At 40.2% G+C, this 17,652-nt stretch overlaps 1 protein-coding gene across 5 annotated transcripts in view; it reads left to right on the top strand.

The window, feature by feature from the left end:
- chd6.S (chromodomain helicase DNA binding protein 6 S homeolog) overlaps window positions 1-13,440 on the top strand; it is a 77,812-nt gene extending 64,372 nt beyond the window's left edge. For 3 of the 5 annotated variants that reach the window (XM_018238446.2, XM_018238444.2, XM_041578882.1), the window contains exons 33-39: window positions 508-558; window positions 2,233-2,384; window positions 2,812-3,015; window positions 3,384-3,827; window positions 5,055-5,237; window positions 7,173-7,292; window positions 8,159-13,440. In XM_018238446.2, the coding sequence (XP_018093935.1) occupies window positions 508-558; window positions 2,233-2,384; window positions 2,812-3,015; window positions 3,384-3,827; window positions 5,055-5,237; window positions 7,173-7,292; window positions 8,159-9,034 (2,030 nt within the window). In that variant the 3' untranslated portion in view covers window positions 9,035-13,440. The remainder of the gene's footprint in view (window positions 1-507; window positions 559-2,232; window positions 2,385-2,811; window positions 3,016-3,383; window positions 3,828-5,054; window positions 5,238-7,172; window positions 7,293-8,158) is intronic. The other 2 variants (XM_018238448.2, XM_018238447.2) reach the window with 1 other exon arrangement.
- Window positions 13,441-17,652: the final 4,212 nt, after the last annotated feature.

The raw sequence follows: 17,652 nt of genomic DNA, 5'->3' as shown, positions 1-17,652 counted from the left end.
AAAGGGACCCTGTCATCCCCTAATTACTTACTTTTCACAATTCCTAATTTTCTCCAAAACCTCTAAGCTTCCTTATCGTTCAAGCTTTCTTGTTTAAATAACCCATAGGTATCACTAAGCAGCAGTGTAGTAAACGTTCAGGAAGGCAAGATATAAATCAAGGCAGAGCTGCTGTTTTACATGAAAGAAAGTGGTTTTGCATCCAACACACTACCTCCATAATGATATTCTTAATTATCATATTGCTTGCTGCCATATTTTTCTCAAATCTACAGTAAGTGTTAATTCTACTCTGCCGTTATATGTGTGTTCTATTATTCTCTTTGAGCTCAATCTAATATTAAGCAACATCATCTTATAGTATGTATCAAATTCATATTTTTCATCCCTCATGCAACGTCATAATCACAAATCAAGCCTTGGCACTTTACAACCTCTCTGAAGCTTTATCTTGTTTTGTTTTTGCGTTCCCTCTTTATTTTTGCCTCCTTTGCTTCTTGCAAACAGAAGACAGCACAAATTGCGGCAGGATGTGGATGTGGAGATCAGAAACCACAGGTTAGAGAGAAATAGAAAGTTTAGCTTACCTTGGGGTGCCTCAGATGAACTTGGAAGAGGGGTTTCTAAGGCTATGGACATGAAGGCTGTTGTCAGGAGATCTGCTCAGTGCCCCCTGCTCCACTGATTTTAATCAGATCAGCCTATGTGCGGAGAAATGCAGGCCGAGAATCCACTGCTCCTCTTCTGCTTCGATGGCTGTACCCGAAATCATTACTTCCGCTCAGTGCAGGCAGATGCGGCAATCTGCAGTGATACGGTGGATTCTTGGCCTGCAGAGAATCCGTGTCATGTTGCCCTAGCTTTAATGATACTCCAAAACTGTAAGCTATGAGAGACCAATAAAAATGTATATAGTGTAATATTTTAAAGGGATTCTGTCATGGGGAAATGTTTTTTGTTAACACTGCTCCAGCAGAAATCTGCACTGAAATTAATTTTTCAATTGAGATTTAGATTTTTTTTATATTTTATTTTGAAATTTGATATGGCTAGACATGTCAATTTCCCAGGTGCCCTCAGCCATGTGACTTTCTCTGATAAACGTCAGTCACTCTACTACTGCACTGCAAGTTGGAGTGATATCACTCCCTCCCTACCCCTGCAGCCCATCAACAGAACAAAGGGAAGATAACCAGATAGCTCACTGGCACAAGATAACCTCTCCCTGGTACATATGAACATAGCACTGAATAGTAAAAATCTAAGTCGAACTGCGGCTCTTCTGGTTACATTGAGTAGGAGAAACAATAGCTTATCTGTAAGGAGTTCCACCCTGAAGTACTTTGCAAAATGACCTGAGATGGCTGCCTACACACCAATATTACAGCTTTAAAAAATACACATCTTGGTTCAGAAATAAAAACGACACCATAAAAATCATGACAGAATCCCTTTAATAACTTTAACACGCCTTACTTTTAAGTGCCCAAAATTTGTTTAAAGCAGAGCAGAAATAAAGAGCTGCCAAAAGTTTAAAGTGAATAGTAGATTCAAAGAGGTACCAAAAAACCTTATCCGCAAAGGTTTTTTTATAATTGGTACAGGTGCGTACTCACAATGTAAAATTCCTTTCCCAACTGACAATGGTGTGGATCCCACCAGGCAATTGTGGGTACTCTTAAAAGTCACTAGTTCTGCCCAAGTTCCTGTCAGTGAATGGAAGATTAAAATAGGTTGCTGTCATCGCTAACATACACAAGTACAGGTAGTGATGACTTTATGCCTGCCGCGTTTCACCAGCCAGGCCTCATTAGAGGCGTTGGAGCAGTACCCACCTATATCAATTGTGGCTTTGCCTTATCCATAAGTAGCAGAGGCAGAAACAAAGGTGCCCCTACTGTTACCAACATGCAGAAGTGCAGCATTTTGAGTGCTGTGCTGCAGTGGGCCAATGCCTCTTAACTTTATACTAAACAACTAACTAACAGCTCTGTCTCATTCATGAACTGGGAGCAATCAAAAATGCAGGGACAATCCATAAGAACATTTTTGTGGGCCCTTAAGATATGGCCATCATTTTGGCCTCAGAAGTAGTCTGACCTCTTTTTTTGAGTGGCTTCTGAGATTATTTTTATATGCGTGAAAAATCTTGTTTGTTTGTCAAGTTGTATGTAGGCTAATGTGTACTGTTGACAGTCTTGGATAACCGTTTCATTGTTTTGTGCTATATAGATTATCTCGATAAATACACAGAGGAAGATGTAAAAGCTTGTTCCCTGTCTGTTCCTGAAGAATCACATCAGGATTTCCAAGATGGCCGTGCTCCAACCATTGCTCAGCTTTTGCAGGAGAAAACACTCTATTCCTTCTCTGAATGGCCCAAGGTATATATATAAAAGAAGGAGCAATAGACTTAAGACCCCACAGGGCAACTGTTGTGGGTAGTGAAAGTTTTGAATAGCAGGTATTGTAGGGCAAGATGGTGCCCCTGCTTCCCAATGCAGTCAGTACTTGATGGTACATGATGTTATATATTCTGCCATTTACCACTGCTTCGGATGCTTTGGGACATTTTCCATTCAAGTCAGTGGGAGCTTGCAGTTTACCTTTCAGGATCAATCCAGTAGTGCAGTCTTCTGCTGTTAAGGATTTAAATGGCTTTTTAAGTATGACTTATTGGGATTTATATAAGCATTTTTTGTTAAATAATGATACAACCAGAATCAGGTGTCTTGGCACAGAACTTAATTCTTTGGGTGTAACATGAGACGTGTTTGTTACTTCTCAGTTCCTTTGCTTTTCTCATTGCAGGATCGAGTTATCATAAACCGAATAGATAACATCTGTCATGCAGTGTTGAAGGGAAAATGGCCCTCCTCCAGCCAACAGTTTGAAGCCCAGTGCATGGTGCCATCCTCAGTGCTGGGTACATGTACAAGAAGCAGTAGCTATCCAGCTTCAGAAGCACAAAATATGGTCTACAGCAATGGTTCTCCTGTGCCTCATGCCCAGAAAGTGAGTGTGTCAGCAAGATATCCGTGGGCTTGGTAACCACATTTAAAGGGTCACTGTGCTGTTCTCCTGTTTGTTTATTTATATATTTCTTATACAGTATATAGCCTGTGAAAGGGACTGTAAATGGATTCTTAGCAAACATAACCACCTACGTTTGGCCTTTGTTTATGTCAGCACAGGAATTCTCATTGAAGGAACAGACTCCTTTGGTCATATCTCTGCCAGAGAGATACCATATGTCAGTGCTAGTTATAGGTATCCCCTGTAGTAAATCAAACCCAGTACCCAGGGCCATGAGGGAGCAAAGCTTACCCCTGTGCCGCCTTTTATCTGTAAGAGAAGCAAAACACACAGTTTTTATTTTACAGGAGCCATTATCAGCAACAACGTTTCCAATCGAAGAAAGGAAGCAAAGAAGGCCATTTGAGTTTGACAGCGAGAGGCCCGATGGCAAACATAGAGGAATGGAGCACCTCAGCCCTACCCATGGTCGGACTAATTCCGCACTAAATGGCTGGAGAGATGCTGCCTTAGAGCTGTGCAGGGAGCAGGCTGCTGGCGGAGGCTCTTCCTACTCCATGAACACCAGCACCCCCAAGATGACTGGCATCAGTGGGCTACAGAGTTCCTTGGGAATGGACTTGTCGGGGATTCTGCAAGCCGGGCTGATCCATCCCGTGACTGGGCAAATTGTGAATGGTAGCATTCGGAGGGACGAGTCCTCTTTGCGTAGGAGAAGAGGGAGGAGAAAAAATGTGGAGGGCATTGATCTGGGTTTCCTAAAGGACAGGGGCATGCATGCTGGAATTCTGGTGAGTGTTGTTTGTTTTATTAATGGTTAAACTGTTGTATTGCTGAGAAAGATTTAAACTTTGTATTTGTTCAAATATTCAATTAAACGTTTTGCCAATAGTTCATTATCCTCCACAAGCCTTGTTTATCTGCACCTCTGTTTCTTCATATGAAGAGGTGCAACCTTGATTGCTTCAACAGAGTGACCATGTCTGAATTAGTGCCCCCCCCCCCCAGTGGCAGAACCATCAAAAAATGGCAGAATCCCTGCTTGACTTTATTGAAGAGTAATTGAATGTCCCTTTAATTTCCTGCATGCCCAGACTGGCAATCAAATGGCAGAGGGGCTGCTGTAAGATGCCATAAACCGTAACCATTTTGTGGGCTGGTGGGGGGGGGATGCTTGGGCCCCCTTGGTCCTGAAATGTCAGGGCCTAATTTGAATTCCAGTTCAGACTTGATTTCCTGTATGACATAATATAACTTCACAGTTTTGCTTTTTCTCACTCAGGAACATTTTAAAGGCAAACTATAACTTAACTAAAGAAGTAGATAGAAATGTTGTACATTATGTTTTGTGCTTCTGTACCAGCCCAAGGCAACCACAGCCCTTAAGCAGTAAAGATCTGTATCTTCTAAGATGCCCCAGTAGCTCCCCATCTTCTTTTCTGCTGATTCACTGCACATACTCTGTGCCGCTGTCACTTACTGAGCTTAGGGACCCACTCACAATATACAGTACACATAGAATAGAAATGTCCAAATATAAGGCTAATTAGTAATTAATACAGATCATTACTACATGGCAGCACAGAAACCAGTACAACTAGCATCAAAATTTAATAAATAGTCTTGTAGCATCAGCTTATTTTATCGGGCAACCTCATTTTCTGCTTAATCGTTTGCAATGACCCCTAAGCTTAGCTTCTCAACAGCTGCTCACTGAGCATGTGAGTTTCGCAAACACTTTCCAAGATGGTGACCCCCTGTGACAAGTTTGAAATCCGGTATCATTGCTGCTTTTGAGAAGCTGAAACTTTAGGCTGGTGAAATAAGTTCAGTATATAAAATATGGCATTTTTAGCCATAATCATTTTTAGAGTTTAGTTCTACTTTAAATGTTGTAAGTTTCCAGCTATGGGAAGGGGAGCAACCTTTGCCCCTGTTACAGTAACCTCTATATATTGTTATTACTTTAGTTGCATCTACCCTAAAAGAGAAGGAACGGTTTCTATCTCTTCTTACAGGGACTCCGAGAAGTGCCAAACCAACAAGGCTCTGGGCACACAGAAAGCTCCATCCCTGCCTCTACGCGTTCTACTGTTCATGGAGCTAAACTTCATCCAGAAAAAGTAATCTCCAACAAAAGCCTCTTGGAGTGGCTTCGGCAGCAATCTGATTGTACCATTGATATGCCAACTTATGGGGGTGTAAGTATCTCCAGTTTTTACTGAGCTTGCCGCACAGCAATGTATAAACTACCATGGAAAACTAATGGACAAAATCAAACCATACAGTTATTGAAAGTCTGTACTTGGTCCCATAGCTTGCATCCATAGCCGCAACTGACTTGGCCTAGGGAATTGGACACCCAATTGGTTCATCACACCCAAGTTTTGGTGGCAGGCACCTATATTACACTGGAATTCTAGGGTAAAAAAGCTGCATTGTGGGTAAAACAGCACTGCAGTGTGTAGCCAAACTTCATTCTTTACTTAAAGGGGTTGTTCACCTTTAAATGTACTTTGAGTATGATGTAGAGAGTAATATTCTGAGAAAACTTGCAATTGGTTTAGTTTTTTATTATTTGTAGTTTTTGAGTTACTTAGTTTTTTTATTCAGTAGCTCTCCAGTTTGCAGTTCCAGCAATCTGGTTGTTAGAGTTTCGAATTACCCTAGCAACCATGCATTGATTTGAATAAGAGATTGAAATATTAATACGGCCTGAATAGAAACATGAGACATAAAAAGAAGAAAAATAATAAATTTGCATCCTTACAGAGCATTTGTTTTTCAGGAATTGAGGCGAGTGACCCCCATTTGAAAGCTGAAAAGAGTCGGAAGAAGAGGGCAAATAATTTAAAAACTATAAAAAAAAAGAAAAAAAAAAAAGGAAAAATTGAAAAGCCTCTTAGAATTAGCCATTATGTAACATGCTAAAAGTTAATTTAAAGGGGTTTTCAAACACTTTTTTAAGTTCAGTTTTTTTCAGATTGTTCCCCAGAAATAAGACTTGTTTCAATTACTTTCCATTATTTTTTTACTGTTTTATTTCAAAATCTAAGTTTAATGTTTGTGTCTCTGTTGTTTGAGTCTGGCAGCTCAGTAATTCAGGTGCAGATTCTAAACTGCTACAATTTTTACACAAAAGCAATATTTAGTTGATCCATTTCTCAGCAGCATCTCTGGAGTATTAGTAACTATTGTATCAATTCTAACAGCTGCCTGTAATAAAACCCAGAGAGTCAGCTCAGCAGGGACAAAGATAAGAAATGTATCCACTAAATGTATCAATTTAGAACAGTTTACAGGGTCGGCGACCCCCCCTCCCAGAGCTGCTTTAGAAGGTGAAAAATTACACTTTACACTTAAATATTAGAAAAACGGTGACACGTAGAAAATAAAAAGTAATTGGAAAAAAGTCGTTATTTCTGGTGATCTGAAAACAACTCGTTGTTTAAAGGTGAACAACACCCTTAAAGGTGATCCATCCCTTTAATGAGACCTCGGGTGTCCTAAAAGGGATCTATCATATATTTATTACCAAAGTAATATTTATATCTGATTAAATGTCTTCCTTCTCAGTTTCTTTATACCACCACGTATTTATGATATTAGGGTGCCTCCATGATAGATATTTTATATGCACAGTAGCCTGGCAGTAATTGAGGAGCCTGGCAGTAATTGAACTGTTCCAAAGCTGGCTTACTATTAAACTTTGGAAGTCATTCAGGTGTCTTGGAGGCATCCAGATGTATAAACATGCCTAAATAAATAAGCTTTATTTGTAGGCATTAAATCTTAAAGAATATATATATAAACCATCAGCCCATAAGATAAGCTATTTAAAGGGAAAATATACTCTGGCTATAAATAGCATTGCATTCCCTTTTTTTTTTTTACATTAGTAAAATACCTTGCCATGCAGGGTTTTCTGCACAGACAGTCTTTATATCTCTTTATTTGATTGGATGCAGCCATTTTCTAAATCCTAATTGGTCAGTATGGAAATGCAGGGGATGTGTGTGCAGCTTTCAGAATGACTAGGCAGCAGGTTAATTGTTGACAGCCATATAGCCATTCTGAGTTACATTATGAAGTAGAAAATGAGTGTGGCTGTTTCCTCTGCAATTCTTGTTTTATAGAGCTTTTCTGAGAAGCCCAAGCAGAGGAGACAGCGCTGCAAGGAGCCCAGCAAACCAGATTTTAACTTGATGGCAGGGGATGACCGAGTGCCAGCAGTTAACAAGGACACAGGGCAGCAGGTAAGATTAGTTTATAGCGTAGTATTGAAGCCAGTGTTCTATATTGACTGCATGGGGCTCTGCTAATTTTGTGCAGCTCTTTTGCTTTCACTCACTGACAGAATGAGTGAATCAGGGATATTTGTATATTGCCCAGTACCAAACACGGAGTTCTTTATGGCCACTTAAAGGGGACCCGTCACCCAAAAAAACTATTCCGAATCCTATTTTAGCATGTTAGTCAAGCAAAATGAACTTTAATTACACCATATAAATTATTTGAATCTTGTTTCCATCAGTCTGGGAACTCCTAATTATAGCAAGCAGGCAGGAGCCATTTTGTGAACACTGTTATTAAGACAAGCCTTGTATCATCTCAGAATCTTGTTTGTGCACCAGAATGGGGGACCTGATGTCCATCCCCATGCCCTGGCTACACAATTAAATGGTTGAGAACTGGGGGAATGTGGTGAGAGCAGTGACATCTAGGAAGTGCTGAATGGAAAGTGAAAGTAATTGCTTGCCCCGCCCCTTTGCCTAAGGCATAGAGTAGGGGCAGGCAATAGTTGATTGACAGCTGAGATTTTTAAATGCGTTTACAACAGCTATGAATGCTTTAATAAAAAAAAATTAGAATTTCATGTTTCATTTGAAAAGGACTTTTATTATACAGCTTTTTATGTCCGGGTGACAGGTCCACTTTAAGTGATGTTGAGTATCTACCCATTTCAGGCACAACTTATGTATGTGCCAGTAATGCTGGTAGGATGTTTAAATATTTGCTCTTTAGAAGACTTTTGTCAGCAGTATGCAAATATATTTGGCCGGGTATATGGTGATTTACTAGCAGAAAATCAAAGCATTTCTTTCCATTTTTCCTCCCTTAGGGATTCCTCCCAGAAAGCAAGTTTGGCAGAACGCTGTCAGAGCCACTTATGCATGATACCATGCCCAGGAGGCGAGGCAGGCGGCCTCGAAGCGAACTGCTCAAATCTGTGGTGCCTGATTCTCCTTCGGGCATGGGACCACTTTTTATGAACGGTCTAATTGCTGGGATGGATATAGTGGGATTACAGAACATGAGGAACATGCAAGGGATCCCGTTAACTGGGCTGGTTGGGTTCCCTGCTGGATTTACTACAGTCTCCACCAATGAGGAAGTTAAAAACACCTTAAGCATGTTACCCATGATGCTCCCTGGCATGGCCGCTATGCCTCAGATGTTTGGCGTTGGAGGGATTATCAACCCTTCTATCTCATCATCTGTGCCAACGTCTTTAGGAAGCACAATTAAAAGTGGTATCTCACTCCCTGAAAAGGCCACTGAGGACAAAGACGCATGCCCAGAAACTAAACAAGATGCTGCACCTTCTGAAAAGTCTGTTGGATCCTTTCAGGAGAAATCCGAACCTGCAGTGACTACCAGCAGCCCTTTAGCTTTTAACCCATTCCTTATCCCTGGCATGTCCCCAAGTCTACTGTACCCTTCCATGTTTTTGTCGCCTGGAATTGGCATGGCCTTACCAGGGGTTCAAACCAACCGGCTGTCAGAGTCAGGTGGCATTGATCCTCAGCGGCGAAGGAGGAAGAAGACAAAAGGGGATTCCCAGACTTCCGAACAGGAGACTGTGCCCGTCACAGAAAGCACAGAAAATGAGCAACTCTCCCCCAGAGCTCAGAACTGTGACACAAATAATGAGCCGGCGTCTGAGAAAGACCAGGAGGATTCTGGTTTAAAAGATACTCTAGATGACACCAATTAGAGATTTCCACAATTTGTGACTAGTCCTTTTTCTCTTCCTTGGATATTTCTAGTTCTCTCTGGATCTCTGGGTTGGCCATCAGTAAATTCTACCTAACCCTTCTCCAACCCTCGTACTCCTCCTCACAGTGGCGTGCCTGTAGCAACCAGTCGCTATAATACGACGGTCTGCGACTCAACCGGGGACGCAGAGAATACAGTTTCATTTGTAATGGTTTTTCCCCTTGCATTCCAGCATAAGGATAATAAGAAATCATGATATTTTTTTTTCATTTTGTCGATTGTGCTTGCTCTCCACCCTCATCAAGCCAGGCTTTATACAATTGGTTCAAAGGGGGAGAGTATTCACATAGTCTTAAAACAGCAATCCCAGATCCAAAGACGAGCTGTAAGCAAAAGCAATAGAACTGGTGCTGTCCATAAATGAGATGTGACGGAGCCTAATTTATTAATTGTTGGGTATTTGGGGGGGGGGGGGTTTCCACCAAGTTTTGTTTTATTTTTTTGCTCACAATTCAGTGATTAAGCAGTGTTAGAAAAGGGTTATAATAGTGTATGCATTTTGACCATCAACTACTCATTTAAAAAAAAAAAAAGACAAAAAAAAAGAAAAATAGAAATTCATTTCATTCAAAAAAAAAAAAATCAAGATTGTTTTTTTTTTTGTTGCAGACATTGTAAAAAGCCCTTGGATGAATATGGAGCCCATGTTGCTATAACTTCATGCAACCTGTGAGTGATAAGAAAGGGACTTATACACTTGTTACTGTAAGAGGGCTCAGCGTCCGATGCATTGCAGTACCCGCAGCAGGGTCCTTTCGCTACATAAAATAGATGTATATTTCTTTAATAAAAAAAAATAGTATTTTTTTAATTGAAACAAAATACAATATATGTAAGCTAGGGGCTGGCAAGCTGATAACATTTACTTGAGCTATAGATCGGTGTGGTCCTTTTTAGCCATTGGTGCTGGGCTTGGCGGCGGTATAAAGAAAAACAAAAGCTGTGAGAGTGTGAATATCCATTTAGGACAGAGGATTTACTATTAATTAGTATAAATTTAAAAATTCAACTTCAAAGAAAGAGTGCAGAGATGAACATGAATACAAGTGCAATATTGTTAAGAGTGCAAAAGCGCACACTTTAACCCCTTGCACTCTGGACACAATGCAATCTGGCTACAAAAGAACTTGACGTTCAGTGATAAGTTGGAATAGGTTGGATGTTCTGTTATATTCTGTTGCACACAATTACCTTTTTTTGTAATTCTTATCATTAAAGGACAAGTAACACCAAAAAATGGAAAACAGGTAATTAAATTGATCATAGTATCTATTTCTATCCTTTATAGAAAGTATATGTGCTGCATTTTTAATAGGCTATATCAGCTTTGCTTTAGCCAGAGGCCTGTATCTCACGCTAAAGAATCAGCTGAAGAGGGGGAGACACCAATGGATTCTCCTTGCTCCAGACAGAAAATAGAGGCTGACTTGATTTTAACTGAAATTAGTTTACAACAATAGTTGTTTTGGCATCTGAATTGATTATAAAATGTTTAAGAACCCCATTAATTTCAGCAAAACCCTAACTAGTTTGTTGTACTACATGGAGCCAATACCCTTGTGAAGGGATCGGGGGTTAAACAGACTGAGCACAAACCCTTCATTTATTTCAAGTAGAATTGACCAACCTTTATCTACTGTTCATACTCATCTCGCAGCACCTCTTACCTGGGAGCTCCAGGTATGACCCGTGGGAGAAAGAACTACAAAATGAAACTAAAGGTTTTTAAAAGATATAGTGCAGACTGTCAATGTGTTCATGTTTTTTCATTTTCTGGTGTTACTTGACCTTTCCATCGTGTTGCATCCATCTTTATCTTAGATAGAAGATAATCTACATAAAACCGTAACTGGACTAAAGGCTAAAAACCCTGGTGTTTGTTTTAAAGAATGAAAGCTGTGCTTTCAATAATGTCCTTATTTGGCATCCAGTTCAAATCAAAATAACCCTTTCCATGGTGGCACATATCCAGCCTATTGGAATCAGGCTGCTTGAAACTAATGGTTTAGACTAGAGTGACAGCATCCTTCTGTGTCCGTTTCAGATTATCTATGGCATGGAAAAGTTAAAAGGCAACATTAAGTCTGCAGCTAGTCTTTGCTGTTTGGCAATTTTGGGAGTCCATGGCCCTAGTTAGACAGGCAATGTTGTGGCTGCACTTTTAAAGATCAAGGAAATTTACATTGTTTAGCCCTTCCCTTTTCAGTGTGCTTGGAAGGCAAATGTATATCAGCGAGATGCTTTAATACAACTTATTCTTGCTGCATGAACAATCCAGTTTGACACATTATCGAGTCACAGATAGTCAAACAAGGAGCATCCAGCACGAGTGAGTATTTCACAGCAGGAGAAACAATATTAAAACAGAATAGATGCCATGCGGCACCTTATTCTTATAATACAAAAACTATTTGCCTAGATGTTTTGATGACAGTTGCACATTCTTTGCTACGGAATATTTTTTCTTTTTTTTATTTGGCCCCTGCTTACATTGATGAAAATTCCGCCCCTGGTCCACCTAAGCTGTGCCCCTTTTATGTGACACTGTGAGCTTGGGTTGCAGTTATAGTATTCCCTCATTGTTGATTCAACAGGGGTGTCTTTTTTCTTTTGGAAGGAATACCTCTGCCACAATTGATTTAACTGAATGTAACGGACAGTTCCGGTGTCTGAAAATTCCACGTTTTGCCATCAGCCATAACATGGCATGTACATGGTTTGAATTCTTACACTTAGATGAAGTTTAAAAGCACCTTACAGGGACACTAGATTTCCCTTAAACAAGGCCAAATTCTACTGTCAATATGACAGTTTCCTGGGGATGTGATCCCCTTAATGCCCAATGCCAAAAGGCCCTTCAAAGATTTATTTTGCCTTAAAACTTAAACGTAGAAGCTTATTCGTAGTAACAGGGTTTACAAAATCACTATTTCTAAGCACTCTAAAATTAGGCACTTGCCTCCTAAACTAGAAGAAGTTTGTTATACTCCTGTTCTCTGTTTTATCGAAGCAAAGTACCACTTTGTATATAATGTGGGTAATTTTGTTTTCTTGTTCTTTTTTCCTATACAATATAGTGAAATCTAATCACTTTATGGTATAGATATTGTTACAATTTAAGCTATAGTCATGATCCACCCTGCTCCTTTTCTGTGATTTGGATCTGTTGCACCTAAATAGTGGCAGTTGCAGGATATTACATACTACAAGGGTCAGACTAAAGGTATGGGTTAATAAAAGCTTCCTTCAGACCAAGTTGGCAATTGAAAAACCTGTGTATGGGGCTCTGAAAATCAGCCAGCTATCAAATCAATAGGTTTGAAAATCCTTCTGGAGGAAGATCATGTTGGTGCTTTGATGCGGTCTCGTCCGATAGACCTCTGTAAGCTTCACTGCACCATCAGCCAGATTTGGCCTGGAGCGTTGATGGCTAAATGGGGCCCAGATATGGCAGGGTTTCAGAATGCAAAGTTTTAACTTCTTTTTTAAGATGCTTCCTGGTTATCATTTCTGCAGTTAAGCCTGAGCCAGTCAGTAATAAGCCATTTAGGAGTTACATAAAATATCTCTAAAGGCTCTTTGTTAAAAGCTCCCTCATATTTTTTTTCAAATAATTGTACATGTTCTATGGCTAGACCAAAAACTATGTTTTTATTGCACACATCTATTTTTATTTTTTTTCATGTAGCTTAGTGTTAATTGAATGTTCATTGCAGTATAAGATCCTGTATCTGCTGTAGTTCTGTATTGGTGCGATGAATGTGCAGGCTCCATTTGCTAAAATTTACATGAGAAAACACATAAAATCATGAGAAATGGGTCAGTTTGTCGCATTGCTGGTTGGCCAGTTTTCAAAGGGGAGAATCATGATTCAGAAGTTATTTTAACATAAATATATTGCAGCATTAGCAATTATCTGATCGTTTGCTGGAGCCCAATAACAACAGCACCCTCAGTAGCCGTAAATATGGCACTGGAATATTCTGTGCCGTCATAAACAATATCTCTAATTTACTGTCCGTAAAACAACTGGAATACAGAACACAATTATGTTTTGATCATCTGCTAGTTCTTTCATATCTTTGGTTAGATTATTTAAATATGGCACAGACCCTTGTATTTGCAGCTTTACATCTCTGACATGGAATTAGCCCTAGTCTGAGTTAGGTTGAATGTGTTGTGGGCAGATGATTTTCTGTGATCTGTGCTCTTGTTTTTACTGGCATCTTCCTATCCAGGGGTATAAAATTAATAATATATTTGTGAGACATATTTCTTAGAACAATATTTTGCCAGAGGGACTTTTAATAACCCTATCCATGTGAATAAAGAGTTCCATCCTGACAAAATTTGGTTTTTAAAATTTGGAGTTATAAACTGTCTTTTCATCCTTAGCGAGTTATGTCCCTAAGTCCCATCCCAATGCCAGACTAGAGAGCAGGTACTGCATGGAAAAGAGTCAAGAACAAGAGATCAGCATCATCTTAAAGGAGAACTAAATCCTAAAAATGAATATGGCTAAAAATGCCAAAATTTAGATACTGAACTTATTGTAACAACCTAAAGTGTCAGCGTCTCAATAGCAGCAATGATCCAGGACTTCAAACTTGTCACAGGGGGGGTCACCATCTTGGAAAGTGTCTGTGACACTCACATGCTCAGTGGGCTCTGAGCAGCTGTTGAGAAGCTAAGCTTAGGGGTAGTTGCAAATAATCAAGCAGAAAATGAGGTTGGTCTGTAATATAAGCTGATGCTACAAGGGTGATTATTAAATTCTGATGCTAGTTGTACAAACCATGTAGTAATGATCTGTATTAATTACTAATCAGCCTTATATAGTGACATTTCTATTCTATGTGTACTGTATATTGTGAGTGGGTCCCTAAGCTCAGTAATTGACAGCAGCACAGAGCATGTGCAGTGAATCAGCAGAAAAGAAGATGGGGAGCTACTGGGACAGAGGCCCAAAACATAATGTACAACATTTCGAGCCTACTTCTTTAGTTACGCTTTAGTTCTCCTTTAAAGTCCTATTTTTCTAAACTATATTTTAAAGCACAAGTGGAACCCTGTGGTACTTTTTACAGTCTTAGCTGTATTTCTTTATCTTATGAAAGGTTATTAGTGTGGTAGCATAGACAGATACATTTTTTGTATTAACAAAGATTTGGCAATTGTTTGGTTTAAGAGGGTGCTCCATTTTTAATGTGGTATTTTTAGTCTCTTCCTTTCTGTTCCCTTTAGTTTCTTCAGGTATTCGGTTTCTAGACTCTAGTAGCAAGTGGCTATTTTGCACAAGTGCACTGATAATTTCTTTGTATTTGCCCCTTCCTGCAGGATAGAGGTGTACATTAAAGGGTTATGGAGCGGTTTAAAGGGTTATGGATCTGCCTGACTGAGCAATATCTGGTGAAACATTAGCCAGCTTACAAAGCCTATCAGATGATAAGAGAACCTGGGCTGCTCATTGGTTCTTTCCAAATAGGTCTCCACAGGCCTTCAGGGTTTTCCTCAGCCCAGTGCAGGGTTGGCCATATTTGGGCTAAAATTTGCTCATTGGGCAGCATTGTAGATCTTTCTGTGTAGACACTATCCCGGTCTTCCCAAGGACAAGTGTTCTATGATGGCACTCTTTTGTGCTGTGATTGAATATTTTGCCTTTAAGTCTTAGGCTTGTATGGCTTGCATCAGATACAGTATCTTGAATTAGTGAATTTTCAAGCATAAGGCAAATGTAGTAGAATCACTCACCCAAGTAAAGACGTGGCCCATGTGCTCCAGGCCCTCAGCTCAGGGGAGCGGACATTCCGTATACAAAGCACAAGTGCTGGTGCCGGGCACACTGGCAAACTCACGTATTGATCAGACCAGAAAATACGTTGGTTGCATCAGATACAGTCACATGACAGGAAATAAGCTTTGCAAGGCAAAAAGCCAGCCAATTGGATGTAGCAACTTCATTTCACATGAAGACTCTTTTATTTGGTTCAGTATTGGAAAGGGGTATTTTGTGAATGATGATTATTGTAGTTATCTGACTGTGGGTTGGTTCTAACCTGGTCCATTTCCAGATCCAGATCACAATAGGCATTTGTAGCCCTAAAAAGTTATAATTCTTACAATTGCCCCCCCCTCCTCATTTTTACCCTCTGGTTCTGATTACGGTGGGACCTGGTGCCCATTGTGTTGCGCTGTCATTCCTCCTCCATTTATTAAATGTGGGTACTTGCTGCCATGTTATTTCCCTTAGACAGTACAGTGTGATGGTGTCACTTATTATCTTCACATAAAAGTCCTCTGTATATTTGCGTACCTCCCAACTGTCCCGTTTTTCGCTGGACAGTCTTGATTTTGACAGCTCAACCCGCAGTCCCGTGTTTGTTACCGAAATGCCCTGATTTTCTCTTTGATGTCCTGCACTGAACAGCCAGAAACAGATACAAAGTTTCTAACTTAATTAGCTTTTGGTAGAGAGTCTTGAATAGATTCTTTTGTAATAATTTAAGATAAGAAAGTCTCTTGGGAGAACTTAGACTCACAGCTTAAAGGGCAATTCACCTTCATTAGCAAAACTCTAACAACACATAAAAAACACAGAAATCTGTTCAAACTTTCATAACCTGGCAAATTTTGTAAAATGAACATGGTAATTAGGGGGTGTGGCCACAAAAATGGGCATGGTCAAAAAACATCTGTTTGTCCCTCTTTTTGTTTCCAAAAATTTGGGAGGTATGTATTTGCATATACACATGGGATGGTGTTGTCATGTTGTTTTAGCTCTTATTTAATGTAGGGGTGCACCGAATCCAGTTTTTGGTTCGGGATTCGGCCAGGATTCTGCCTTTTTCAGCAGGATTCGGATTTGGCCGAACCGAATCCAAATTCTAATTTGCATATGCAAATTAGGGGTGCAGAGGAAAATCATTTGACTTTTTGTTACAAAACAAGGAAGTAGAAAATGTTTTCCCCTTCCCACCCCTACTTTCCATATGCAAATTAAGGTTTGTGAACAATTCGGGGGTTCGTCCGAATCCAAAATAGTGGATTCGGTGCATCCCTAATTTAATGCATAGGTTACTGTGTGCACCCAGCATTCCTTGTATCTGTAACTGGAAACTGGTGTATTCAGAGCCATAACTAGCACTTACTGGGCCCTGCACCAAAATCAGAATATCCCATTGGGAACCTTATCTTAGAAATAGAAACAGCTGGTCTGTTTTCCTGTAGCACAAATTAGTTTTCTGTTTTTAATTGTATAAATTGTGTAATAAATACATCACTCGATGGCGACATCAACCAAGTTCCACCTCCCTTTGTGTATGGTGGTATGAACATCTCACTTTCTGGATAAGGGGTCTTTATGTAAGGCATCCATGTGCACCATTCCTGCTTGCGTTATTGGTCAAAGCTGCAGCTATGCAATTGCAAGGGTTTTCTCTACTATTATAAGGTCATGTCCCTGGATCCAACATTAGAAAGGACAGTTGGAAGTGCCTATATTTCTTTTAGAGTATATTCATCAAACCAGAAGTCCTCCATTTGTCGTGTAGCAGTCAGACAGCCCGCCCATCCCTCAGATGATATTCCCTGCCTTCCTTTGTTGTTTGGGGATGCCCTGTTGCTTTTAATTGCACTTATTATTAGATCCAAATCTCTCTGCATTGCAATTGCACACAATTTCAGTTTAATCCCTTGTTAACTTGGTCAGACAGCCCATCATGCTGCACCCAATCACATCATGCTCCCAAGCCAGAGATCACTATCAATTGTCCCCAGAACTCTCTGTTTGGTGGTCATATGTGTGTGTCCAAAGGTCCTCAATACTAAGTATTACTTTACAGTTGTGCTGTACAGATGGAGCAATCTGTATCCAGCTCAGAGGGTTCACCACATCCCACTGTGTTACTCCATTTATATATATTTGCATCACCATCTTGTGGCATTCTATGAGAGCAGTTTGCTGTCAACTCACGTGAGCTTACATGTTTTGGCCAAAGTGTGCTACTAACGCCTCATTTTTTGTAATAATTATTTTTAAAGGCAAACTCCAGACCAAGGTTGCTTCTAGCAGCTGGTCAACTCTATAGATTGTGTGGCGATTACTTTCTGGGTTTGCTGTCAAGTCAAAGTTTGCTCCAGCTATGTATGGAAATGGCCTCTGAATAGTAAAGCTTGCAGTTGGCTTCTTTTTCTAATTTGCAAAGCCTTAGCACAGACTATGAACAACACTACTGCTTGTACTTTATTGTAAGGGGATACCACAAAGTTCTTTTGGACTACCCAGCTCTCCCTGGTGGCTGTCCATTAACCAACAGGAAGGTAGCAGGCATTCTTTATGTGCTCCCCTATAAAAATTCAACTGGTTGCTAGGATTGCCTCCTTTTTAATATTCTTACCGGCCAGTGGGGGCGCTAACACACCAGGAGGCGGGGTGATGATGTAAAGGGGTGGGATGATGCCAGTGAGGGGCGGGGCAATGACATCACCAGACATCCAAGAGAGTGTTTGGGAAGGATGAAGAGTAAGAGAAGTTTTTACTGGATGAGGGACTTAAGG

This window comes from Xenopus laevis, chromosome 9_10S, assembly GCF_017654675.1.
Source record: "Xenopus laevis strain J_2021 chromosome 9_10S, Xenopus_laevis_v10.1, whole genome shotgun sequence".
Lineage (NCBI taxonomy): Eukaryota > Metazoa > Chordata > Amphibia > Anura > Pipidae > Xenopus > Xenopus laevis.
Note: the sequence above shows the minus strand (reverse complement) of the source record. Positions and strands in the feature narration are given on the sequence as shown.